Raw genomic sequence first — 26,782 nt, 5'->3', positions numbered from 1 at the left:
TCCAAGCCAAGCTCTCAGCACTTAGGTATGGATTATTCTGCTTGTCTGGAAGACTATTACTACCTACCTTTCAGCTCCTAATTCTACATCCCAGTTGACTTGTTATTAGAGGTGGGCCTCTATAGTATGTAAATTAGCTCCTGCTTTCTTTTTGGTAAGAACATTCTGCTTGTTTCCTTCATTACGCTTTTTAAAATTTTTAGTTGTAATTTTATTTGCCCTTTCCACTAAGGCCTAATACTTGTTGATTGCTCACTGTGTGCCAAGTACTTTCTAAGCACTCTGTTCTCATTTGATACTCACAATTGACCTGTGTGGTAGATTATTCTGTTTTACTAATGAAGGCATGAGGCATGGGTCATGTGGTTTGCTCGTGGTTACTAGTCTAAAATGTGAAGGTGAAGGGTTCAGGCAATGGAGCTCTGAGGCCTCTACCCTTAATGACCTAATGACACTGCTTTCTACTCCGTGGTGAGAGTGAGTGGGTGATATACCTAATATCTAACACTGATCCTGGCTCACAGTACGCACCTAACACCGATGAGGTGTTGAAGAAATGGAGAGAATTGTTAGAACAGATGTAGGAGCAATAATGGAGCAGTTTAGAGATAAATGACTCATTTTTCTTTAGAGGCAAAATAGATGGTGACACCACTCACCAAGAATGAAATTATGGGACATAAACAATGAAGTAGAAGATATTTTAGTTTGGGTGTGTTCAGTTTAAGCTACAAAGGACCTGTGGGAAGATCCAGAAGGATACAACATATATGCAAAAGAACTACCTATGAGGCTTGGCAGGAAACGTGCCAGAAATGTCTGGTTTCATAGTAGATTTTATATATATGTGTATATATATCCATGGATATATATACACATATACTCTCTCTCTTCCCAAATGGGAGTGAACCAGTCACAACATCTTGAGTCTGTTAACACTTTCCCCTCTTAAGTCTGTTTATAGTAAATAATTCAGTTGAAAAACTAAATTTTCTGTTACAGTAACTTTTCTACAGTAAGCACTTAAGTTTGTTAAATGAAGAAACTTTGCCTTAAAAAACCATATGTTGAGAAAGATTAGAAAAATACAAAATTTCCTAGGAGCTTATTTTAGAATCTTAAATAAGTTTAATTAAATAAGTTTAAAGGTAACATTGTAGAAATAGTCAAATATAATTGTGTACATTGAGTATTGTCTTTCACAGTTATTTTCTCTCATGAAAAAAAATGATTGGGCGAGCCAGAGCTAGAGCCAGAGGAAGGGCGCGTGGCCAGGAGGTGGTGCAACACGTCGGGGCTGCTGCAGTGAGTGCCTTACCATCTCCTACTCCAGAAAACATCTTTGAACCTTGATCAGCTTAGGCTGTTGAAAGTAGACTAAAAACTGTCTCATGAAAGAGATAAGAACTGAGCGAGGGAGATCGTGCTCTCTTTCCTGAGGATATAAGCAGCTAATTCTTGACTTTATTTGGTGACTCTTCTCTCAGATTTCTCTTTAAGAATAAAATATTTGATTACTAATTTAGAAAGGTGTTGGTTGAATGTCTTAGACTTGTTTAAGATTAGTTATTTCCTCTGGTTATCTGTGCTCTCTTGACACACTCTTTATTTGCATATAACTGCAGAGTCAGCAACCTGGTTATATCCAGCCTAGACCTCAACAGCCACCAGCAGAAGGGGAATTAGTTGGCCGAGGACGACAGAGAGGAGCAGTAGGAGCAGCAGCCAAGTCACAAGGTAAAAGGACTTTGGGCGCGTGTGTATAGTATCAAACATGGAATAGTAACTAGTGTACAAATTCTCTTCAGGGGGTCCCAGCAGTACTTTAAAGAATCACGGCTCTCTCTACTGAAATATTGTCTGGGACCTTGATTTTCATTCTGTGAATGGGGTTGTTGATACATTGAAGGGCTCTTAAATAGAACAATGGTGAGATCTAATTTGTGTTTTGAATAAAACCACTTTGACAGCAGCATGGGAGCAGAAATTAATTAGCAAGGTTTCTAATCTTACCCATTCTGAAATCTGTGATCTGAATAGAGTGACAGTTAAGCTTTGCCTGAAAGTAATAGTAGTATACTGCATGAAGAAAGGGAAACAGACTTTATCTTTGTTCATGTTCAGAAACTCATAATTGGATTTTTGCATCAGAAATGAACTTTTAAAGGCAAATTAAAATTGTCATGAAAAAATTCCTGACCCCTTATTGCCATCAGGTTGGATTCGGTATGCGTGACCCATGTTAGTATAGTTACTCAGCCAAAGCCATGATTGATTGCTTTAAACTGAAAGTCTGGGGGATAAAAAACTCACTAAGGGAGATGAATATGAACAGTAACATATTTAAAGGATTTTTAAGTAGAGTCCCTGCAAATCATGAGGTACTGAAACCAACATAGCAGCACCTTGAAAGTGCTTTATAGCTGATATTCTTGTTTGAGACTTAATTACATGCCTGTGAAGTTTATCATCAATTTTTCAGGTGAAGAAACTGACACATTAAGTAACTTGTTTCCAAAGTATATCAGGAACTGAATTATTTTGTTTAAGCCACTGTTATTTCTCTAATGCAGTTCTGAGCTGGTTTTGGTGTTTGTGATCAGAAGAGAAGTGGGCTGTTTGATCTTTTTGTTCTTTTGTCTAGAGTCCATGACTTCTATTATTAATACTTAACATTTGGCTCCGAATGGCTGTCCGAACTCCTTCCTTCCATCATATCCAGATTCCAGGCAAGATTGGCAGTGCAAGGGGCATGGAGGACATAAAAGGCACAAGTCTACCGACTCTCCTAAGGAGCATTTCCAAAAGTTTCCTCTGCCAATTTCTGCTGAAATCTTAGGCCAACTCTAGCAGCAGGGAGGATGGAGATTCTAGTCTATTAGGTGTATTACTCCCAAAATAAACATTTTTCCTGAAGAAGAATGGGAGAAGGATTGTTGGATAGTCAACTAATAGGCTTCTCTATACAAGATAACATACCTATTAATTGACAGCTAGAATTTTAACAGCCTATATTGACCTGAGATACTTAATTGTACACTTTTCTCCAAATTGAATGACTTAATAATTTAGGTTCTTATAACCACAGCTTTTGGAACTAAGTATGAACTGATTAATGAATACCTTGTTACCTATTCCAATATGAGCTGTGTATCATGGCCATGGGATATGCCTAGCTGCATGCATCTATTCTGGTTCTTGTGGGAATCAAATAGTGAGGAAGTTACACTTTTATATTTAAGCTTTCTAATCCAGGTTATAGATTTAAGCCCTCTAAACTACCAAGTCCTGTAGCAATAATTGCATCATGACAGATTGTGGAAAATACTGATATTAAAGCCCTTAGATGGTTATCAGGCTTATAATACAGAAAAACAGTCTCCCAGTTAACAAGCATGCTTCTGAGCTCTTGCATCATAGTTTGATTGTCTTGACCTTTTAAAATTGTGTATGCCTTGTATGGGAGCAACTGAGTTTGTCTAGGGCAGTGACAAGAAATACTTTATGAAAGAAGTTGTAACTAAGAAACCATTCTCTTGTTTGGCCAGCAGATACCTAAAACATTTTGGTTGTTATGTGTTTTAATACCTCAGTATACTTTGGGCATTATGGAAATTAATATTATCATTCTTCAGTTCACTTTTAATATCACGCAAGTATATAATTTTTTTTCCTTTTAAAAGAACTCCAGATATCTGCTGGATTTCATGAGTTAACGTTAGCAGAGAGAGGAGGTCGTCGTAGAGATTTTCACGATCTTGGTGTGAATACGAGACAGAACCTAGATCATGTTAAAGAATCAAAAACAGGTATGTTAATTAAGAATACAGTTTCATGAGATTACTGTTCAAGTACACAGGACAGAGCATTGAGGAACTTTATTTTATTTATTTATTTGCATGATGACATTACAAGGAAGAAAAAGTACATTTGGTCAAGGACCGAGCATGTCTTTTCCATTTCCTCCCTCTCTCTTGGCTTTGATGAAATAGGTAACAGCTGTTTTTAAGTGCACATTTCGAAATGTTGTTTTATTAATTATTATATAGATCACTTTTCTTTTAAAACTCTTCTCCATAAAGGGATTTGGTTGGTTTCTTTGTAAATTACTTAGTCTAAGGAGGATTTATTTCTAAATTTATGATTCTTTAGGAATTTACCTAAGTAAATAGAATAGTGGTCCCCAAAGTCAGATATCAGAATTTTCATGTTATCTGCTTCTCTTTGCGTTTAGTTTACAGATCTGTCTGCCTTGTCATGGTAGGAAAGATTTCAGAAAAGAATAAGCTTGATATTTTGTTAATTGAATGTGACTTACTTTTACAGGTTCTTCAGGCGTTATAGTAAGGTTGAGCACTAACCATTTCCGGTTAACATCCCGTCCCCAATGGGCTTTATATCAGTATCACATTGACTATAACCCACTGATGGAAGCCAGAAGACTCCGTTCAGCTCTTCTTTTTCAGCACGAAGATGTAATTGGAAGGTGTCATGCTTTTGATGGAACAATATTATTTTTACCTAAAAGACTACAGAACAAGGTTATTTCAGTGTCTGGATGGGGAAAAGGGAGATGGGGGATTTCCACTTCAAAGCAAAACTGTCACAATATAGGGTAATTCACATGGCTTTTATAGAGAACCCAGGTGTCTCCTGTCTGATGGGACTTAAAATAAACCCAAAGTGTAATTTGCCCTTATTGTATCATTCTAAAATCCACTTGAGTAACAATGATTACAGTCGAATTATAATACATGCACTTAGTCTCTCTTTTCTCATAGCCATTTAAAAAAAATTCCATTTAAAGAATTTCTATACTTTTCAGTGTTACCTTATTAAACAGGCATTGAGTGATTGGGCTTAGTTTTCTTTTAAGAATTAAAAGTTTGGTTTTCCACCTCCCTGGCTTCAGGTTACTGTAGTTTTTAGTCAGACCCGAAATGGAGAACATGTGAAGATAACAATCACTTTAACAAATGAACTTCCACCTACATCACCAACTTGTTTGCAGTTCTATAATATTATTTTCAGAAGGTATGTTAGTATTTTTTCAACATTTTATTAAGAGAAACTTAAAACATACAGAAAAGTTAAACCTTACAGTGGATACCTGTACACTTATTACGTGGATTTTGCAATGTTGGGATTATTGGGTTTTTCTTAATTGTGTTCATTTTAAGGTGTGTTTTACTGATATAAAATTTGCTTTAAGCAAGTATTCTGTTTTAACTTCCCTATTTGTGTTGACATTAGATATTTTACATCCTACTTGAACTTGTGTTAAGAGCACACTAACCCGCAGGAGCCTATTGCTAAGTTTATATTTCTTCTCCCCATGGTGGGTACTTGATCAGAAAGAGAGTTAGGGCTGCTCTAAACACTCATTTCATCACAGGAGACGTACTACATGGTTGATAGTTTGCTTTTAGTGTACATACAGTTTCCAAATCTGAAATCAAGACGTGTTCTGCAGAGATTTTTGGGGGGTGGGGTGGTGAGAAGCATTCTGGATGAGGCTTAAATTTGCATGAGAACATTGGGACATAATACAGTCCTCCCTTGATATCCATAGAGGATTGGTTCCAGGACCCCCTCATATACCAAAATTCTACATACTCAAGTTTTGCAGTTAGTCCTGTGGAACCTTCATATATGAAAAGTCTGCCTTCCATATATGCAGGTTCTACATCCCATGAATGCTGTATTTTTTGATCAGTGGTTGGTTGAAAAAAAAATGCATATGTAAGTAGACCTGTTCATTTCAAACCTGTGTTGTTCAAGGGTCTCTGTACTTGGATTTATAATTTACCTTTTTAAGTTTGCCATAAGATAACTCTCACTGATGATAAGAGAATTTGTTTGGTAGATACTTGTTTTGAACTAATGTAATTGGTAGATTTGTTTTTTTCTAAATGAAAAGTTGGCAAACTTTTTCTGCAAAGGGTCAGATAGTAAACATGCTAGGCTTTGCAGGCTGTATAGTCTCTGTGGCAGCTATTCAGTTCTGCTGTTGTAGCACGAAAGCAGCCATAGATAATATATAGATGAACAATCATAGCTGTGTCCCAATAAAACTTTATTGATGGACACTGCACATCTTGCCATTCAGATTGTAGCAACAGAGATATCTATCAATATTCACTTCTAACTATTCTGACTTTTCAATTTCTAGGCTTTTGAAAATCATGAATTTGCAACAAATTGGCCGGAATTATTATAACCCAAGTGACCCAATTGATATTCCAAATCATAGGTTTGTACAAAGTGGGAACTTTCATATTCCTTTGGCTTAATCACAAACTTTGAAAGTAATTCCCTAATTTGAAGTGATCAAATTTACTACTGTGACTGTTAATGGTACCCATCACACTAAGTGAATGTTTAACTTGGCTTAAATAATAAGAAGACATCCCAGAATACTTGGATTTAAAAAAAAAGAATCACATGATATTCTTCTGTCACTGCAGATAATAAAATTTATCACCTCATGATAGTTATTTCACGAGTTTCCTTAGTATATCAAAATTTCAGCCCAAGTGGGTTTAGGTTTATTATAATTGTAGATTCTTTTGATTAGATTGGCAACTTTTTCAAGTCTTAGGCCAGTGTAAAGAATAGTTTAATAAAGTTAGTATATTCATTTAAAATGGAACTTATAAAATTATAGTAATATAATGTTGAAGGTCTTGAAAAGACAGGTCTTTATCTGGAACCATGTAAAACCTAGAAATAAGTAAACTGATTCAATCAAAAACTTTGTCACCCAGTTAACAGTGGTGAAAAACACAACTTGATACATGCAGAACATGTTTGGTTATTCACAGAGGTTACTTGATGACTTGCATTTTATTTGACAGGTTGGTGATTTGGCCTGGCTTCACTACTTCTATTCTTCAGTATGAAAACAACATCATGCTTTGCACTGATGTCAGTCATAAAGTCCTTCGAAGTGAGACTGTTCTAGATTTCATGCGCAATTTATATCATCAAACAGAAGAAAATAAATTTCAAGAACGAGTTTCTAAAGAACTAACAGGTTTAATTGTTCTTACCAAGTAAGACTGCTTTTTAAAATGCAAAATAATCTTTTTGCAAATCTTTAGATGTTGTGGCTTTTTAGTCCTATGATGTTAGAAAGAAAATTGTGTTTAAAGTTGATTGGTGAGAAAAGCACAAAAAAGGGGGAGGGATATTCGTCACCTTTCCCAATATCATAGTTTTGGGGGGAACAGACTCCTCTGGAAAGGATAAGTATCTAATGATTTTTATACTTTTTAATTTATTTTCTAATACTAAGTCACTTTCCCCATTCATCTGGCATAGTAGTTAAGTAATTCTTTTCCCTTTCTCTTTTCTTAACATTGAATATTACTGGGTGATTTGAAATTTTAGAGAATATGTAATATCTATCTCTTAAATATTAGCTCTCCACATTTCCATCAAATGTCAGTCAAATCTCAATCATTCTATAGGTATAACAATAAAACATACAGAGTGGATGATATTGACTGGGAGCAGAATCCAAAGAGCACATTTAAGAAAGCTGATGGCTCTGAAGTCAGCTTCTTAGAGTACTACAGGAAGGTAAGATGCTAGTACTGATTTTCTCTTTTTCATATGAGGAATTTAGAACTTAGTAGAAATCTGAATTATCCTCAGAATTTTCCACGGCTTGTTGCACGTTATGAACAAGTTTCTTTTAAGTCTATATGCAAATGTATGTGTTAGGACAATCACAGCATAGTTAATTTTAACTCATCAAATTATTTAAATGCCTCCTTTTGTTTGGTATAGTTCACATAATGAGAAGTGCCCTGTCCTGGTTCTTTTTTCCAGTAGAATGACAGATTACATTTGAATTTACATGTGTGGAGGACAAATAGGATAACAGGTGGAAAAGAATAGCTTACAGTACTGTTTCTCGTTCTACAATCAACAGTTTTCACCTGGAGCAGGTGGAGGGGGAATTGAAGGTTTTTGAACCCTCAGTATCAGTTGTGCTAAATCTACTGTCTGTGGGTTAATTCTTAACTTTTGATTTACATATTGACAAAATTCAGACAAGCTTGTTTAGTCATATAGGTTAGATCAGTTTATTGGGTGATCTTCTAACATGGTTTTATAAAGATAATTCTAGCTTTTGGCACAGTGATCACCAATTTGAAAAGATCACTAGAGGCAAATAGCAAGAAAGAACAACTGACTAGAAGAAAATAAAATGTTTATATAGAAGTGCATACTAACATTGTTTTAGTATTCAGTGATGAGCAGATCTCGCCCCTAAATCCTCAGGTCACATTCTATTTGAAATACTCTGTTAAAAGAACAGGGAAATTATTTCTCAAAAACTATTAAAGTCTTAAAACTAGGTTTTTGAAGTACTATTTTTTTTTAATTTTTTCTACTTCCAGTAGAATATTTCCTGTTTAGAAAAATTTGAATAAATGAGTTATTGTATATTTATATTTTGCATGGAAAGTATACATCTGACTACTGGCCTTCAAAATGTCTTTTTGCTGATGTCTACTTTTTGCCTGCTCTGCTGCGACTGAAAAGATCAGAGGCCACTGTGGAGGGAAAGGGTTCTCTGAGAAGTCGCATTAAGGGCTGATCTTATTCCTGGCAAAATGAATACAGGCCTGGGGTCATCTCAGCTTGATTTTTCTACGCTGTTTTCACCCTCTTTACTCTTTGACGACTTCAGACATGCCCAACCTAGATTCTTCTGGGTGTCAGACCTTACTATGAGAAATGAGTTAATGGCATTTTTATGTGGTTTATTAATCACTATCAGGGATGGGAGTGGCTGGTATATGTCAACAGCAAATATAAAGAAAACATCAGTTGAAAATTTGATTTAAACTTTAAGGAAGGTCAGGGAAAATTCTCCCATCCCTGATGAGTATTGAATGTCACATGCTGGCTTATTCTTCTCTGAGTGGCTTTTTACATGTGAGCATACTTCCAGCCTGTTACTATATATGTACTTCTAGGTAATCTCCAGTTTCATCTATGCCTGGGCTTCAGATGCGATATGTTAATGATCCCTAGATTTCTAGCTCCAGCCCAGGCATGTCTAAGCTCAACTGCCTCCTTGTTCTAAGCATTTGGCTGTCTGAAAGATAACCCTCACACGTTACCAGTATTGAACGTGTTATATTCCCCCAACCTGGCCCTTGTTCAATGCTCTTGATCAGTGCCAGGAATCTCAGGTATTTGAATGAACAAATGAATAATGGATAATTCAAACTTCAGACCTCCAGGTCTCTCTCCCTTACCTTCCGTAACTCATTGTTAGTTCTTACTTATTACGTTAACTCGTCTGAAATATCTTCATTTTTCTTTTTGTAAGTGACTGTTCTGTTCAAACCCCATTTTTCAACTAGTCTCTTAGTATTCATTTCTTCTGCTCTCTGATTCATTTTCAAACTTACACAAATCTGGTGTTACTCTTCTACCCAAAGTAATTAGGTGGCTTCCCATTGCTTCTGCCTCTTGTTAAACAGGTTGGTCTTTATTCTATGAGACCCTGTGTGATGTAGTCCCTGCCTGCTTCTTTATCCTCATGGCTTGTCCCCCACCCTGACCTTTTTACTAACCCATGCTGTCCCCTCTGTTGGAGGGGAGCTTTAGCCCGTGCTGTCCCCTCTGTTGGACACACTCTGCATACTTGAATCTTGTTCTTATGTTCAAATCTCAGCTCAGATGATTTCTATAGGGAAGACTTCTCTTGTAGCCATGGGTAGGTACTCAGGTGCCTTTAGTGGATATGAGTAATTGAAAGGGCGTGAGGCTAAGATATTTAAAAGAATCAAGGCATTCTTAGGACTTCTTAGTAGAAATTCATTTTTAGTAGTAAGCGATGATTTGGGACTGAAGATAGTATCTAGAAAATGCTCAGCAGAAGAAAAAGGGGCATTTGGAAGGGAAGATTGGGGTCAGTAGGTTTTGAAAAGAAAAGTTTTAATAGTAATGTTATACAGAAATGAGAGTGCTGTTTTTTTTTTTTTTTTTATTGATATGTGAAAAATGTTAAAAGAATTGATAGACTTTTTGTTTGGTCCCTAAGAATAAAAGAGCAGACTTGCCAAGTTGTGTGTCAGGTACTGTGCACATGAGGCTTCTGGTGGAACAGAGTGTAAACAGGAACACTCTGAAATGACTACACTCTTCTGTCCCATGTGTTCCCAATTAAGTGATGTGGTATGAGGAGGGTGACTGTTAACAGTTAGACCTTAATGAAGAGAAGAGTGATAAAATAGGTAGTGTAGATACATGAAGCAGAAATTAGACATGAGTGTTCTACTTGAAATTTTCTTGTCTGAAATAAGAAAATGAACTTTTTGCCTAGATGGTTGGTTCAATACAGGACAAAGTCAAGGACAAGCTAGAGTTTGTGGTTTCTTAATTCACAAGAGTTGTAATAGGTGAGCAGGATCTTGCCATATGATAGCAATAAGGAATAGGCAGGTACTTCTTAGTCTGTTGATGAGAGACTGAGACTAATGGCCGTGATGATGCTCCTCTTGTATGCTCAATGGAGATACTTGATTTTTAAAAATAAAAAGTGTTATCTGAATTAAGTAAGATGTTAAAAGATGTCAGGGAGATTCAGAAGATGATAGGAAAGAGGATCTGGAAGACTCAGAGCCAGAAACTTTAGTGAACATAAGAGAAGTCTGTTGTGATTCTAAAATTGCAGAGATGAGCTGGAGGCCAGAGAGCCCATTTCATTTGACTTTTGAAAGTATCAAGATTTTATAAAAGCATTTTATAGTTAAAAATGTCCTGTAACATGAAAACCTCTTCCCCTATTTATTCTTATAGTGAGACTTTGTTCATTAGAAATTCTCACTATAAGTAGTTTTAGAGGAATTATGGTGTGGTGAAGACTCAGTAACATAGGCTACTGTTTCTAAACCAAGAAATGAAAAAATGAAGCAAGTAGAATTCTGACTAAATGTTGAGACTCAGAACCTTACTGTCCTTGACCATCTAAGTTTTTAGGGAAAAAGATGAGGTACTCAGAGTATACAAATCACAACCTGTTTTAGGAGGATTTAAAAAATGCATTTTTTAAACTTTGGAAACTGATACCGACCATACTATTGATATCAATTCTTAATTACAAAAGCAAAAATTATACCTTTTGCCCATTGACATGTTACTAAAGGCATTTGCTATGAACCAATGATACTTTTCCTCTCTTGAATAGCAATATAACCAAGAAATCACTGACATGAAACAGCCGGTGTTGGTGAGTCAGCCTAAGAGGAGGAGGGGCCCAGGGGGCACAATGCCCGGCCCTGCAATGCTGATTCCTGAGCTCTGCTACCTCACAGGTACTGCCACATTGTGTTTATGTGGATGAAATCTCTAGATTATTTACCTATTTTTTTTTTAAAGTTGTTAAACGTTCCCTTACCCACCCCCACCCCCAAAAACCCTTTTATTGAAACTGCTTTGTCTCCTTGGAATTACACACCAAATATTATTTAGACTTGATTGTTTTTCTTTAACCATGTACCTTTAAATGTTTTGTTTAAAGGTCTAACTGATAAAATGCGTAATGATTTTAATGTGATGAAAGACTTAGCCGTTCATACAAGACTCACTCCAGAACAAAGGCAGCGTGAAGTAGGAAGACTCATTGATTATATTCATAAGTAAGTTAAGTTATGTACATTTCACTGGGGCATGGTTTCAGTTTTTTGTTTTGTATTTTATGTGGATTTGGGGGTGGTTGGGGGCGGGTGTCAGAAAGTAACTTTCTCCTTTTGTATTTGCAGTATTTGGGGTGGGCTCTTCATGTTTGTAAATGAGGCTATTTCACTTATTTCTCAGGAATAATAAAGTTAAACTTTGTAGCCCGTGCCCTTTCTAATTCTTCATTAGAAAAAGGTGGCAGAATAGAAAAATGAAATGTTTGGGGAAAAATCTGTTTTCTGTCTTTGTTATATCAAGGGGTTTACTTTGAGGGGGAAATAGTTTGGGCATCAGAATTTTAAATTAAAGGATGTCATAAAGAGAATCACAGATGTGATGAGAGAAAAATATTTCTCTGTGTTTCCTAGCATTCTCACTTAGGATCTCAATCCTGAAAGAAACATTGAAATTTATCGTAGGTTGGAGTAGATCCCTATTTGCATATGTCTATTTGTTTTTGCTGTGTTTCCTGAAGTTTAGTGGCATGTAAATATGTTAAATTTTCAGAGATGACAATGTTCAAAGGGAGCTTCGAGACTGGGGTTTGAGCTTTGACTCCAACTTACTGTCCTTCTCAGGAAGAATTTTGCAAGCAGAAAAGATTCACCAAGGTGGAAAAACAGTAAGGCGGTTTTTAAAGTTGTCAGTCAAGTGAGATTTGGGTTGGATCATGATAAAGCAAGTAGGAATAACCTAGTTACATATCAAAATGGTTCTTTCCTCATCTTTCTCTTCTCACCATCTACTTCCACTCTCTATCAACTCATGAGCAACGCAGGACTTCAGAAATGGGTGCACTCCAGGAGGAGAAATATGGAAGATTAGAGTCTGTAGCTTGGTCCTCAAAGTAATCTGTAAGACTTAGCTAAAAGATTTTTAATATCTTAAATGGTTTAATATTTTTTTAATAACCTGTGTTACTTAAGGTGTAGAAGAATTTTAACTATATGATTGGGTTAATATTTTTGTCTGCTACTAAGGTAATCTTTTACATGAAAAACTCCTGATTTAATTGGTTTCATTTTTGCCGCAAGCATTTGTTTGTAAGAATACATATTAACTATTGTGATGTCTTATATTTCGTCTTCAGAAAAGGAAAAGCCAGTATTCTAAAAATACTTTTTATGTAAGTGAAGCACTGCATGTCAAAAATTTTTAAATCTTTTTATAGAAAACTGTGCCCTTCTTGCCTTCTAAATGTTCTATGAATAACGGTCTAACAATGTAACTTTATTTTAATTGCAGCTGTTTGTATTATCTCCTGTAGAAATAATAAAAATATATATCCCTGTGTAAGGATAGCTGGGGAGGTGGGTAGGACATGTAAACAACACTTGATTTTTTTCCTTTATGATGACTATCAGAAGGTTGCTGTGCTTTGAGTTTGTGTTCACTTTTTGCCTTGCTATCAGATGTTTTTGCACTTTGCTTTCATTCAGTGTCTGACATCTCAATCAAATTGCTTAACTTCCAGAGTCTTATTTTTTAATATCTATATCATGAAGAAAATAAAATCTCTCCCTGTACAGTTGTACAAAAGGTTAAGGAGAATACAACTAAAAAAGCACTCAGGAGAGTACTTGGTACAAGTAAGTACTTGAGTGGTAGCTGTCAACATATTTTAAATAAAATTGCTATCGTCCTTTAGATACATTTTTGTATCTTTTTTCCCCACTCTGGGCATTTTATCTGTCATTCTAATTCAAATTTAAAAGTAGTACTGTAAGTTTCAAAAGATGCCATGGTAGAATTATTGAGGACTTTTTGGCTTTATCACTGAGAACTTACGACGGAATTTACAGTGTCTCTGAACTTTCTTCTAGTTTGATTACAACCCACAATTTGCAGATTGGTCAAAAGAAACAAGAGGTGCACCATTAATTAGTGTTAAGCCACTAGATAACTGGCTGTTGATCTATACTCGAAGAAATTATGAAGCAGCCAATTCATTGATTCAAAATCTATTTAAAGTTACACCAGCCATGGGCATACAAATGAAAAAAGCAGTAATGTAAGTTTATCAAGTCATTTCTACTCTGAAAATTGACTAGTAATCTTTTGGAGGGTGTGGGAACTCAAAATTGATGGAACTGTTAAAAACAGTAACAAGATTATCTTAGAGATTTTATATGGCACCCTGTAATGCAGATAAATATATTTTAACTAAGAATGGGTGGGAAAAAAGATCAAGTAAGACTAGTTTTCAAATATATGTGCTTTAAAGTATAAGTGGTGTTTTTGTTAGAAACAGCCTTTTGCTTCGATAGTATTCTTGATGTTTTATTTCATATTTTATACAGAGATGTTTTATTTGTTATAATCTATAGGACTTTTTTATGCATGGTACATTTTTGTTACTTTTTCTGAATGTTGGATTATATACCTTTTGTTCTAGGATTGAAGTGGATGATAGAACTGAAGCCTATTTAAGAGTCTTACAGCGAAAAGTTACATCAGATACCCAGATAGTAAGTAGCTAATTGATACATAGTTTTCAGTGAATGAGTTGTTTTAAAAGGGGCACTTGTAAACTGTAAAACTTTGAGTTCATTATTCCAATGTTATAGTTAGGTTCCCAGACTAACCACAAATATATATATATATATTTTCCTCTATAAGGTAGCTAAACTGATGCTAGCTTTAGTTGTGTGACTAGGAGCTTGTAATTGTGCTCTCCAAAAAATGAGGAAAGGATGGAGACAAAGTTGTCTTTAATTTATTCTGACTCAAGAGCTTTACTTACTCTAGAAAACTTGGGAAAAACAGAAAGTACAAAATTAAAAATGAGCTCTTAGTTGTCAGCACACATGGAAGTACAATTAAATGGAAACTTCCTAGACAGTATGGTGTAAGATTTGTGGAAGAGCAGGAATCTCAGTGAGCAGGCCATAAAAACTAGAATTTGTCAACTTGAGTGTGCATCCAAATCACCTGGAGAGTTTGAACATATAGATGGGATCACTCTCCTAAGCTATTTCACCTTTTGTCTTTTTAAAAATTTTTTAAAATTTTTATTCATTCATTCATTCATTCATTCATTTATTTATTTATTTATTTATATTTTATTTTATTTTGTCAATATACAATGTGGTTTATTATTGTGGCCAATTACCAAAAACCCCCCCCTCCTCCCTCTCCCCGCTCCCTCCCAACAATGTCCTTTCTGTATGCTTGTCGTATTTTTTTTAATGTGCTGTTGTGTGTGTTGTACCTATCCACCCAGGTGAGTGACTTGGGGAAAATGGTGCAAACAGAATTCCAGAGAGTCCATGTTCATATTTGTGGAGTCTCGTTGCATAGTATATGCTTGTGGGGTACAGAGGATTGGGAATTGGAGAAGGGGAAATTAGATGATGGCAGCTGGTTATCATGAATGATTTTTATCTGTAATCTGAAAATTTTAGGTCTTTGGGACCAGGTTTGGGTTTTTCTGTTTGTTCATTTTTGTTTTAATCTGTAGCGTAGTCATTAAGAGTATAAACTCTGAAGTCAAGTCCCTGGGTTCACAACCTGGCTCAGCCATTGGCATGATCTTAGGCAAGTGTTTCTGGTTTTATTATCTGAAAAAAAATAGGGTTGTAATAATAACAGTAATAGTTTGGTCTCATAGGCGCTTCTGAAGTTTAAGTGATATTGCCAAGCCTGGCACATTACTACTACTCAACAGATGTTGAGCTATGACTAGCTCAACAGATGTTACTCACTGTTGCTGCTGCTGATGCCAGTCAACTTCTCAAATTTAGTCTATAAGTTAACTCTTTGTTTTCTCCCAGTTTTGATAAATTTCTTGAATTACCATTAAAAAGAACATCATCCCACTCTTCTCAAACTAGAAGTTTTTCAGTCTGGCAGGTACTTCCTGGCTTCACTACTTGTCCAGTTTTATGTTCTTAGAAATTTAGCCACTCTAGAATACCATGTGAAATGCAGGGGGCTTTCATAATCATGAGAGATAGTGCCTTAGCTTTCTTTGTAAGTCCACATACCTAGTATAATGTAGCAAAATGGATTCCTAGACTCAGTAGCAGGGAATGTAGGAGTTGTCCAAATCTTAACACATCAGTACAGAATCTTCTTTGCATTGTCTTTACTCAAGAATTTTAAGTTTTGGCCTCAAGACTTCTTGTTCCATAGTAAAAGAAAATGTAAGGACAGTAAAGCTGGGAAATTTACTAAAAGGAGGCAGGACCTCAGCTGGTGGCTGAAATGTAGGCCACGGCTCCTGAAGAGCTTTCTCCATACCCTTTCCTCCCCAGGTTCCCGTGACCACTCCCTACCCTGTTACCTTAGTGGTGCTTGCTTTTGCTTGCCCTGGGTGTGGTAGAGGGGGACTTCTGCACTGTTTATACTTTGCAAATTGTACTTTTATTAAAATCTCCTCAAATTACCCAGTTTGAGTATTCCATTCATTTGTTAGAACCCTATCTAAAAAATTTCCAAGACAGGTACTTCAGACATCTTATTCTTAACAGAGTTGGGCTTCCAGAAGAGATCTAGTCAGTTGATTATTTTTATCATTACTTTTGTCAGTTTTGTAACCTGAAACTAGTCGCCAACACATAGTGGTTCAGTAAGTTCCTATAGCTTTTTATGGTGTAGCATAAGGTTCCCACAGATCTGCTGGGGAGAACATGTAGCAAATAATAGAATGACAATATGAGATTAAAACTTCAGTGGAAAGGGAAAACTTACCTGTGATTATACAGAAAGTAGGATGGGAAGAATGACTTGATCTGCATGTAACTAATAATCAGTTCAGCTGTTTCACTGACTATTAGGAGTTTATATCTTTGGCTGCTTTTAAAAACTAGTTGAAAGTATATTTCTATTTCATATAGAAACATTCTGAAGATAGCAACAAGTTGTAGGAAATTGAGTATTAGAAAGAATTTCTCTCGCACCTTTGAATTTTCACCTTTAGCTCCTGGGAGGCCCCATGATAATGAGGTGGCAAAGACAAATTGAATGGTAAACATCATATCTATGTTGCTTTAAACCTAAGAAATTAATTGGCTTCATGTAATTTGTTCCTTTCCTTAGTCCTTCATCTCATGCTTAGATGCCACAGGCAGGTAACTATTATTGTTGTCTGGAATAAAGGATATACCCAATGTGGGAAAATGACTGGGAGGGGGACAGTAGAAAAGATGGTAAGCTGGGAATCTACTTTGGAGAATACAGGAGTGAGTTCAAGAACCAACTTAAACTTGGATTCCCAGAATTTGGGCAGGGTTCTATTTGGATCACTCATTCCAGAATGTTCCCCCAAATTGTCCATGGACTTCCTAGAAAAGTTCATAGTTTGATCAGATTCTCAAGCCTGAGCTTTAAAAGTTTAAGCACTATGATCCTAGGCGAATCATTAGTAAATTAAAACTGAACATATTTGAAAATTTTTTATTTATCCCCCTGTAAGTTATTGGTAACTTATGTGTCCCTGTTCCTTATCTCTAAATTATTCCAAGCTGATTGTAGAGCATATTTAGCAAGGTTCTCAAGTTTGAACAGAGTATTCATTTAGTTTTGAGTTAACGTTTGCTTAACATGGTTTCGTTCCTTTATGAGCATCTATCATTTAGTCGAATATATAAGGAGCAGTATCTAAAAGTTATTAATGTTGCATCGATTAGCTATATGGCAGAAATGAATAGTAAAATAAATGATTTTTTGATATTTATACCCCACAGGTGAGTTTGGTTTCCTGTCCTCTCCTTCGAACTTAATCCTCAGGTTCCTGATTTCTTTGTAATAAGAGTATTTTGTTTGTTTTCAGGTTGTTTGTCTGTTGTCAAGTAACCGGAAGGACAAATATGATGCTATTAAAAAATACTTATGTACAGATTGCCCTACCCCAAGTCAGTGTGTGGTAGCTCGGACCTTAGGCAAACAACAAACTGTCATGGCCATTGCTACGAAGATTGCCCTACAGATGAATTGCAAGATGGGTGGAGAGCTTTGGAGGGTTGACATGCCTGTAAGTCTGATTTAATTGGTAGATAAAATCGTTAAATTGATATTTAAGAAAAATTGATTTACTACTTAGATGTTTCTAGTATTCTGTCATATCTAAAATTATAATATTTTTATTAAAGTTGAAGCTAGCGATGATCGTTGGTATTGATTGTTACCATGATACCGCAGCTGGACGGAGGTCAATTGCAGGATTTGTTGCGAGCATCAATGAAGGGATGACCCGGTGAGTGAGAAATCGGATAGCTGTGTGACGATTAGATAAAGGCAAGAGAGGATGTAGATCTGGGGCTGATGTCTTGGGGACTGAGAGCAGTACAGGAGTTGTGTTAATTATTTTTATCCTGTTGATTTCTCTCTTATAGTATACCCAGTCAGAAAACTTAGGAAAGAAAAAAACAGTTATTACCTATCCTGCCTTCTCACTGGCCTTCATTCTATAGTAAAGTGCATTTCATGGTTTTTTTTCTTTTTTTTATCGTTTATGTTGGGGGGTGGTGCATCTCATTAAATGTGACTATCTCTGAAAACTTCTTTAACAATTTTTATTGGCTACTGAAATGTAATTTCAAGTCTTCATGTAGAAAAACCACTTCAGTTTACCCCATTACTTGTATTTCAACATAGTAAAATTATTTTTTAATGTATTTCTTGGGAATTGCCATGAATAGGAAACAATGAAAATTGAAGGGATATTAGTTGTAAGCATTACTTTATGGGTATGTTTCAAGGTCTTATCTTTTCGAAGAGTGAAGCCTATAATGAATGGTTTGTCAGGACCATAGCATAGAAGAGTGTGTTGCTGTGTGTATTTTGGTGTAAACCTAGACAATACCTCTGGGTATTGCTTTAATTTTATTTTTTTCCTGTAGATGAATTATGTCTTGATTTACAATAAAAGAAAACTTAGTTTATGATGTATATTATGGGGTTTACTACATCTTGCTACTTCTGTTTATTTAAGGTTTCATCAAATATTTGGAGATGTTAGCAGATATCTTTAAAGGAAATTACAGAGATGATGAATTGTTAAGCACAAAATATAGAATAATTCAGAAAGGAAGAATTTGTGGACGGTTGCATTCTCACCTTAGTCATGTTTTTTCTCTGAATAGCTGGTTCTCGCGTTGTGTATTTCAAGATAGAGGACAAGAGCTGGTTGATGGGCTCAAAGTCTGCTTGCAAGGTTAGTCTCTCACGGGGTTTTCATCTGTTCTCTAAATAAGGGTCTTCAAGTAATTATCTTAAGAGCTGTGTTATTGAAAAATAAGCCAGAATTAGGGAGAAACACCATTTCTATTCTAAATATTAATTCAGTTCACGCTTTTCTGGCTTTCTTTCAGCTGCTCTGAGGGCTTGGAATAGCTGCAATGAATACATGCCTAGTCGAATTATTGTGTATCGGGATGGTGTAGGAGATGGTCAACTTAAAACATTGGTTAACTATGAAGTACCACAGTTTTTGGATTGCCTAAAATCTGTTGGTAGAGGTTACAAGTAAGCATGCAAATTGTAAAGCATTATCCCTTTGTAAAGTTACACCTTTCTGTGTTTGTTTCTCTCTTTGAAATTAGTGTCACAAGATGAAAAGGTGAGTGAGAACCTAACTTGATAGGTTCAGTAGTGCTTGTTGTAATATAATGGGGAGGAGAAAAGTTTCCCTTGGGGATTTTTTGTGGGGGAAATACTGGGTTGAATGGGAGGATAGAGACACCAGAAACAATCATGTGCCCACCTTCTTTCTCACCTAAAGCCTTGAAGTGCAAGTATCTGGTTATTCTGCTACATCTATAGGCACTCATAGAATTGGAGTCAATATTCCAAATAGTCTTAACTTACTCTTTTCCAGCCTCATTGTACAGTGAATAATTAACTTCATTGTGAACTTGACTAGTACTCAGTCAATAAGGTGATTGGCAAGGGTTTAGTCTCTTAGGAGGAAATGGTTTTACTTCCTTTCTGTAGATGATGTGGACATCCAAGATAGTGCTGTCTATATCTGAATGCTGCACTTGTTCTTCTTTGAAACCCTATTGGTTTTTGCCTTCGTCTGCTCTCCTGCAGACATCACTGTCCTTACCATTTGGAAGCAAACTGAATACCTCAAGATAGCTGTTCTAATATGTTACGCTGTTTAGCTTTTTCTGTTTCTCTTTATCAGACTGTGAGCAATTCAAGATCAGGTTGTATTAAGGGTTTAGTGCATAATATATTAAAGATTTGCAGCTTTGATTTTTAATGATACTTAGAACATGTGCGAGGTTTGTTTGTGTGTGCTTGCACATGCATGTTGAAACATTGATTATTTTTGCCAGCTTTCCCAGCTAGCATTTGGTATCATTATAGAAATGAGGGGTTTTAAAAGCCATTGATGATACCTGGGGCTTGGTTTGATTTTACATGGCTCATGGGATAAACATCTTATTTCTAGCTAACCAATGAGAAAATCCTTCCAAGTCGTTTTTAACCAAATTCTAAAAGACTCCCTCCAGTCAGTGTTGATCCCTAGACATTTTTAAAAATGAAATATTATGCCATTATGTTCTCAGAGCAAGTCAGGGTTGTTTTTCATTTTTGTAATAATTGAGTTTCATATTAAAAGGCTAAACATTTTTTAATATTATAGAAATGAAGTTTAATATTCTTTCCTATCCCCTTACCTCTTATGCTTATATTTTCTCACTTAAATAATGCTTTTTTTTAAATCTTGGATTTCAAAGTTGTACAAGCCTTATTTTATATTTTTCTCTGATTTAGATTTTCTGTCCATGTGGGGAGGAGAGGAAGGTCTGAAATGGGTTGTTTCTTTCTTAGTCTTTTTTTCTATCATTTACTACTTTAGCACTCAGCATTTTCTAGTCTTCATTGCCTTTTTCTCTTACCTAAAGTAAAGGAAATTTTTAAGAAGTGAAAAATAGAAGTAATATAGTGCAAGTTCATTTTATTCCCATGAGCCAAATATTCGGCTACTGGGAGTACACACTATGATCCTTATTGGGGCCCAATTCTTTGAGTCCTTTGGGTTTGGTTACCAGAAGGATTGGCAGAAATGGCTCTTGAAGAGGCGCTTCCAGCCCTAGTGAGTGAGTGTCTGTGAACAGAGTCATCCTCAGTATGCAGTGCTGAGTCTGTTCTCTGAACAGGGGTCTTCAAGGGGTTTGGCTGGTGGGGTTTACTTGCCCAGGGCCTCTTTAGCTAATAGCACTCTGTTGCAGGGAAGGAGAACTTAAATTAATTTCTTGGACTAACACCTAACAAACTATTGCATGAAGTAGATTTTACATTGCAAATTGCACTGTTACTGGGTGGCAGTAGAGATTAGTGGTCAAGAGTAATATGTCTTAAGATAATTTGGGTCAATCCTAGCTTTGCCTTCATTTGTGGAACAGGGGAAACAGCTCACCAAGGTTGTTGAAAGGAATAAATGAGAATATATGTAATGCACCTCATACAGTATCCAGTAAGCACTCAATAATGGTAGGCAGTTCTTCCAGAAAAAAGCTTCAAGTTGTGTATAAAAGTAAAGTAATATCTGAGGATTATTCCTCACTTTTGAGAAATGCAAAGTTTGGACTTATTAAGTATTTGTAGTTATCCTTAGAACTATAATATTTGCTTTTTAATTGAGATGTTGAGATGCATCACAGATTAGCTGATTTGCAAAGTTTGATATAAGAACAAATCAAAAAATTACTTCAGCACATTTCTGACTTGTCTTTCCATTACCACATTTGCTAAATTGTTTCCTGTGATGTTAACAGGATTAAAACTATCCACATTTTATCTTTTTATTCCTGAGACTGATGCTTATTTTGGACGCTATCAAGCCCTAAGTAGTAATCACTTTCCAACAAGTTATATAACCATAGACCCTGCTCCGAACTTAATCTCTGTAAGTGGCAAAGGCATTTGAAACTGAGGCCTCTAAGCCTTTTCAGCACATCTGCTATGGCTTTGTTATGTCCAGAGCTGTTTTTAGCTGGTAGTAGCTGTATGTGAGTAGATAGTGATATTTCTAAAAATGTTCTGTTTATTTAAGTAAAATCACTTTCCTGTCCTCTCTATATTTGGTTAGTACTATCATGAAAGAGCTCCGTTAGGTTTATCATTGAACAGAAGTTTCCAATTTGGGGACTTTTTGACCATTTGTCCAGTATACTGGAAACTATCTACCCTACTTAATTTTCACTGAAAAACAGCAGAAATACTGAGTCAAAGATTACTAGGTCCATATTCTTTGTAAAACCCTCTGGCTCCTCAATGTTTGGAATCAAGTGCATCTGTGCTTTTAAGGAACTAATGTTCTATTTGGAAAAATTGAGGTGCTAGTAGTCAAGATATTTGCCAAGCACTTACCATATGCCAGCACCTCTAAGTGCTTTACACATTCCAATTCATTGATTCCTAAATAGGCTATGTGTGTACAAATGTGACTGTTTCCAAGAGTTGGGCAGCAAAGGGTGTGGGAAATATCTAGGATACAACACACTGCCAGTTAGAAGGTTGCTCCCCAGAAAGTCAGAAGGCAAGCGGAGGGACAGGGTCTGACATGATGTAGAGCTGAAGGTCCACAGGACCATGCTGAGAGTCTGGCTGACCTTGATGTGGGAGAGCCAGCTGAGGAATCAAGCTGGGGAGTAAGTGGATAGAGGGAGCCTCCTAGTGAGTGTTTGTGTGTCCATTGTATTATAGGTTGAGAGTGGTTGAGCTGTTCCAGGGGTTTGCAAAAAATGTTCTTTGAGAGTCCAATGAAATATCCCCAAAATTAAGTTATTCCTCCTGAAGATGTGTATTCATATTATATATGTATTCCCTGATATGTTGTGAACCAGTAATTTTGAAAAGCAGTAGTTTAGACTTTGAGACTACTTAAATTAGCTAATCAAAGATTTTAGAGTTAATATATTTTTCACATAGTAGAAAATGCCCACTGAAGAATTTTAAATTGTGAATTTTGAAGACATGCTGGATTTTATTTTGGTGTGTTAGATATGTAATGTATTTAGTCTTTTGCATCACAAGGTATATATAAAACCACTTTATAATGTTTGTGAAAAATAGAATTAAAAGATAATGGGAATATTTCCATGAACTTTTTGAAGTACCCTCATATATACCATTTGTTTTTTTACACACAATTTATACCTGGTCCTTCTTTCTGTCAAGAAGAAGATTCTGATTCTTCCTACACAATTTGGACAGATGATATGCCCCAAGAGAGATGTATTCCTTTTTAAATTAAGTATATGACTGTCTGAATAAATGAGTGCCCTAAAAATATGACTGACTAAATGTAGTTACATGCATCATCATTTTTAAGCCCAAGACTAACGGTAATTGTGGTGAAGAAAAGAGTGAATGCCAGATTTTTTGCTCATTCTGGAGGAAGACTTCAGAACCCACTTCCTGGAACAGTTATTGATGTAGAGGTTACCAGACCAGAATGGTAAGTTCTGTATGATTAGATGAAGATGGTTTTCTGGGTTTTTTTGTTTTGTTTTGAACATGACCTTTATACTTTTCAACTTTAACATGTTTATTTTTTAAGTTCTTATGCCATATTTCTTATAAATACTAAATTTAAATTCTTCAACCAATTTGATCTAACATTATTACTAAAGCCCATAACTTCTTAGTATCTGAAACTGAACAAAGGTCTCTGTGCAGTTTTTCTTTGGGAGAAGTTTACTTTCTTTTTTTTTTTTTAGAAGGTTATTTTCTGTGGCAATAATTACACATACAGAGGTTTAAGAACTACTTCTGTAGACTGCTTTTAATAACTTCATCCACAGATTATTGCTTTCTAATGAAAGTATTTAGATCCGTAATGCACTTAGTTATTGAAAGGTAAAAAAGTTCATCTGAGACACAGCTGCAGGTGAGAAAAGTGGTTTCTGAGTAAGCAGAGCTTTTGTATGTAACCTGGAGCTATACTCTGTAGCTCATTTTCCTAAGATAAGAAAGCCAGCTAGAATTTACAGGGAGGTAACAATGGGCACAAGGCCTTAGTTGCACACAGGTGTTCAACTGTAACGTCATGAAACTTGGTTCATTTTTAGTGAGTTCCTCAAAAACCCTTTTGTTGGGGGAGATGTACAGTTTATCAGCCTCATTCTCACCCTCCTCATGAGAGTGGATAGTTAGGACAATTTCTGTTTTTACGTATAAGTGTTTTGGAGCTCTTTTAAAGAAAGCAACTTTAATCAGGGTAAAGTGTTGCCCTAAGTACAGAGTTTATATGTGGAACACTTTCCTGTATGAACCTTGGGTAAATGAGGCATTGCTGTACTAACTTTATATGGACAAATGATAATAGAATACAGATTTTCATTCTGTCTAGTCACCTTTGTTATCTTGAGGTTTTTATTTTGAAATGCATTATCTTGGATTTCTATCTTTTTTTCAGGCAGATGTTATGGCATTAGTTCAGAAGGATTCTAACTTATTGGGGAAGAATCAGCTAGAAAGACAAAACTTGGCTAAGATATTAAAATAGCAAATTTATTTCCTGCAGGGTTCTCTTTAACCATTCAGAATGACCCCTAATGCTTTCTGACATTACTGTTGCTCTGAATACCAAAGCCCGGATTGTAACATTGACCTGAAGGCAATAAATGCTTTAAATGAATTGGGTAAAATCCAAGTTGAATTATGAAGTCTGAAAAAATTTCATTGCTTTTTACTAGATGCCATTTAAAACTTAACACCTGCTGATGCTGTTCAAACACTTGAAGTACACTTTTAATGAATACCAGAATCACTTTTAATTACCAGTACTTTGAATGATGTGTGCTTAAATTACAAACTAAGGTTTTGATCATAGCTCTGTTGTGATTTTTGTTCTTTTTGGGCAAGTCATCTATCATTTATGAACCCCTCATTCCTCCTCAAAAAAAAAACCCCCCAAAACTGTAGAGTTTGTTGTAGATCAGTTCTGATTTTCTAATTTCTCTTGTTTCGATGAACATATTAAATTGCAGAGTTAATTTCCTATATTTTATCAAACCAGATTGCAGTACTTCTGGATTGATGTTTTATTGGTACCAAGAAAATGAAAAAATTCTGATGTTATATTTCTTCATATTTGTATTACTTGGTTTTTGTTTTTCCGTTTGGGTCCTATACTACATCTGTTTATATTCTTTAATGTTCTCTTTGTCTTAAAGATTTGCTTCATATCCTTAATCATTAAAATTAGTTAATTATATTTTTATTAAATAACAATGGAGACAGTTAGGAGGGAAACAGATTCTATCATAAAAGCATATTTGAAGAATAACAGTCCCTGAAACTAGACTCATTCATTTCCCCCACGGTTGCTGTTTTGAGCGTCTGTGATGGGTCATTCACAATCCTCAGGTGTGTAAGTGGAAAATAAGAACTAGTGGTGTATGCCATAGTAATTAGTAGCCATATTAAATGTTTGGTTTTGCTGTGGGGCATCATAACAAACATTTTTAAATCTAAATAATCATGTCTTAAACATCTTTCACACATAAGTGGTCCCGAATGAATATCAAATCAAGAGATTAGGTTACAGTACTGTACAAGTTCTTTTCACTGTAAGAAACTTGAATCATCTTAATTTTAGCTTTCAAAAACATAAGCCTTATGTCTTATATGTTTTGTGTAATTCCAGGTATGATTTTTTTATTGTGAGCCAGGCTGTGAGAAGTGGTAGCGTTTCCCCCACACATTATAATGTTATCTATGACAGCAGTGGCCTGAAGCCAGACCACATACAACGGTTAACTTACAAACTGTGTCATGTCTATTATAACTGGCCAGTAAGTATTTTTATCATTCATGTTTTTTCACATCAATGAGATTCACTTTACAAAATGAAATTGCTGTGGTTTAAAAAGGCTTTTGTAGTTAATACTGAGATTTATAATTTAGAGAAACTAAATCTAGAGTAATAGAACCATTTTTTTTCCTTCCACTAAAGGGTGTCATTCGTGTTCCTGCTCCTTGCCAGTATGCCCACAAACTGGCTTTCCTTGTTGGCCAGAGTATTCACAGAGAACCAAATCTGTCACTGTCAAATCGCCTTTACTACCTCTAACCTACAGAAGATGACAAGATGTAGCTGTTTTTTCTTTTTGAAATTATAACTTTGGGATTTTTTTAAGCTTTTATTTTTTTTAAACTATCTCTAGATGAAACTTGGGAAAGGAATTAGGAGATCTAGACTTTTTAATATTTCTTTTAGCTGGTTTTCATATTTTATAGGTAAAAATTAAGATTTTATATTTTATCTTATTTGCTTCTTGTAAATATGTTGTGTGGACTGTTTTTGTTTATTTTGAAAAGATATGTGGATAAGGTACTTTGTATTATAAACAGACTTTCTGAAAGTATTTGAAAAGTGGGGATTTACTTGAAAGTACTTTCAGGAATGAGCAAGTCCTGCTTGTAAAACCTGTATTAACTTTATTTTTGAAATATCCATTTTGAATTTAGGGGAGAGAATAGGCATAAAGTAGGATGCTTACCACATTTTATTTGGGTATCTGATATCTCATATTTTAAAGATAAAAGCTACCATTACGTAACATACAACAAGATATAGAAAAAAAAGTTCTTATTTTTATTTCTTTTTGGGGGTTAGATGGTATGGGGGTAAAAATAAGATAGTCGAAAAGTTTTAAATTTCTGTCCAAAGAAACATTTTAAGACCCTTTAACAAAAGAAGCCAGTAGTGAAGATTTATATTAACATTACTATTTATTTTGTTTTGCAAGTGGGACACCATTCTATTTGTTATAAAATAAAAATTGAAGTGATTGCTACCTTATTTGAATAACAGTGTAGTTTTTGTTTTTACTGAAGGTATGTGCATTTTCTTTCCACTTATTTTTTTAAAACTGTTGGAGAGTACACACAAAAAGGATACAGTTCCATTTACAAAAGCTAAGTTAGTGTTACTTTTAATATCAGAGTAAAATTCTGTTAAGAAATGCTGCCACCTGCAGTAATTGTAATATGAGAATGGGTGTCCATCGCTTGTAAGGAGATGCGGACTGAGAAGTCTGTGTGATTGTGAAGTTAGGCATTGTCATTGTTTACATCTATAGATTTATAGGCATTTTTAGGAACTTTTGCA

General features: G+C 35.4%; 1 protein-coding gene across 1 annotated transcript; it reads left to right on the top strand.

Annotated features, from left to right (window-relative positions):
* The first annotated feature begins 1,227 nt into the window (after positions 1–1,227).
* PIWIL1 (piwi like RNA-mediated gene silencing 1) lies at positions 1,228–25,788 on the top strand. Its single transcript, XM_063087300.1, has 20 exons — positions 1,228–1,305; positions 1,626–1,737; positions 3,684–3,809; positions 4,327–4,541; positions 4,913–5,034; positions 6,173–6,253; positions 6,858–7,055; positions 7,473–7,584; positions 11,216–11,342; positions 11,549–11,666; positions 12,214–12,328; positions 13,530–13,717; positions 14,102–14,174; positions 17,480–17,680; positions 17,799–17,902; positions 18,792–18,862; positions 19,020–19,173; positions 22,997–23,122; positions 25,316–25,463; positions 25,625–25,788. The coding sequence occupies exons 1-20, from the start codon at positions 1,228–1,230 to the stop codon at positions 25,739–25,741; spliced, it is 2,586 nt and encodes an 861-aa protein (XP_062943370.1). The 3' UTR covers positions 25,742–25,788.
* Positions 25,789–26,782: the final 994 nt, after the last annotated feature.

Source organism: Cynocephalus volans, chromosome 2 (assembly GCF_027409185.1).
Source record: "Cynocephalus volans isolate mCynVol1 chromosome 2, mCynVol1.pri, whole genome shotgun sequence".
NCBI lineage: Eukaryota > Metazoa > Chordata > Mammalia > Dermoptera > Cynocephalidae > Cynocephalus > Cynocephalus volans.
This window is presented reverse-complemented; position numbering and strand designations above follow the sequence as displayed.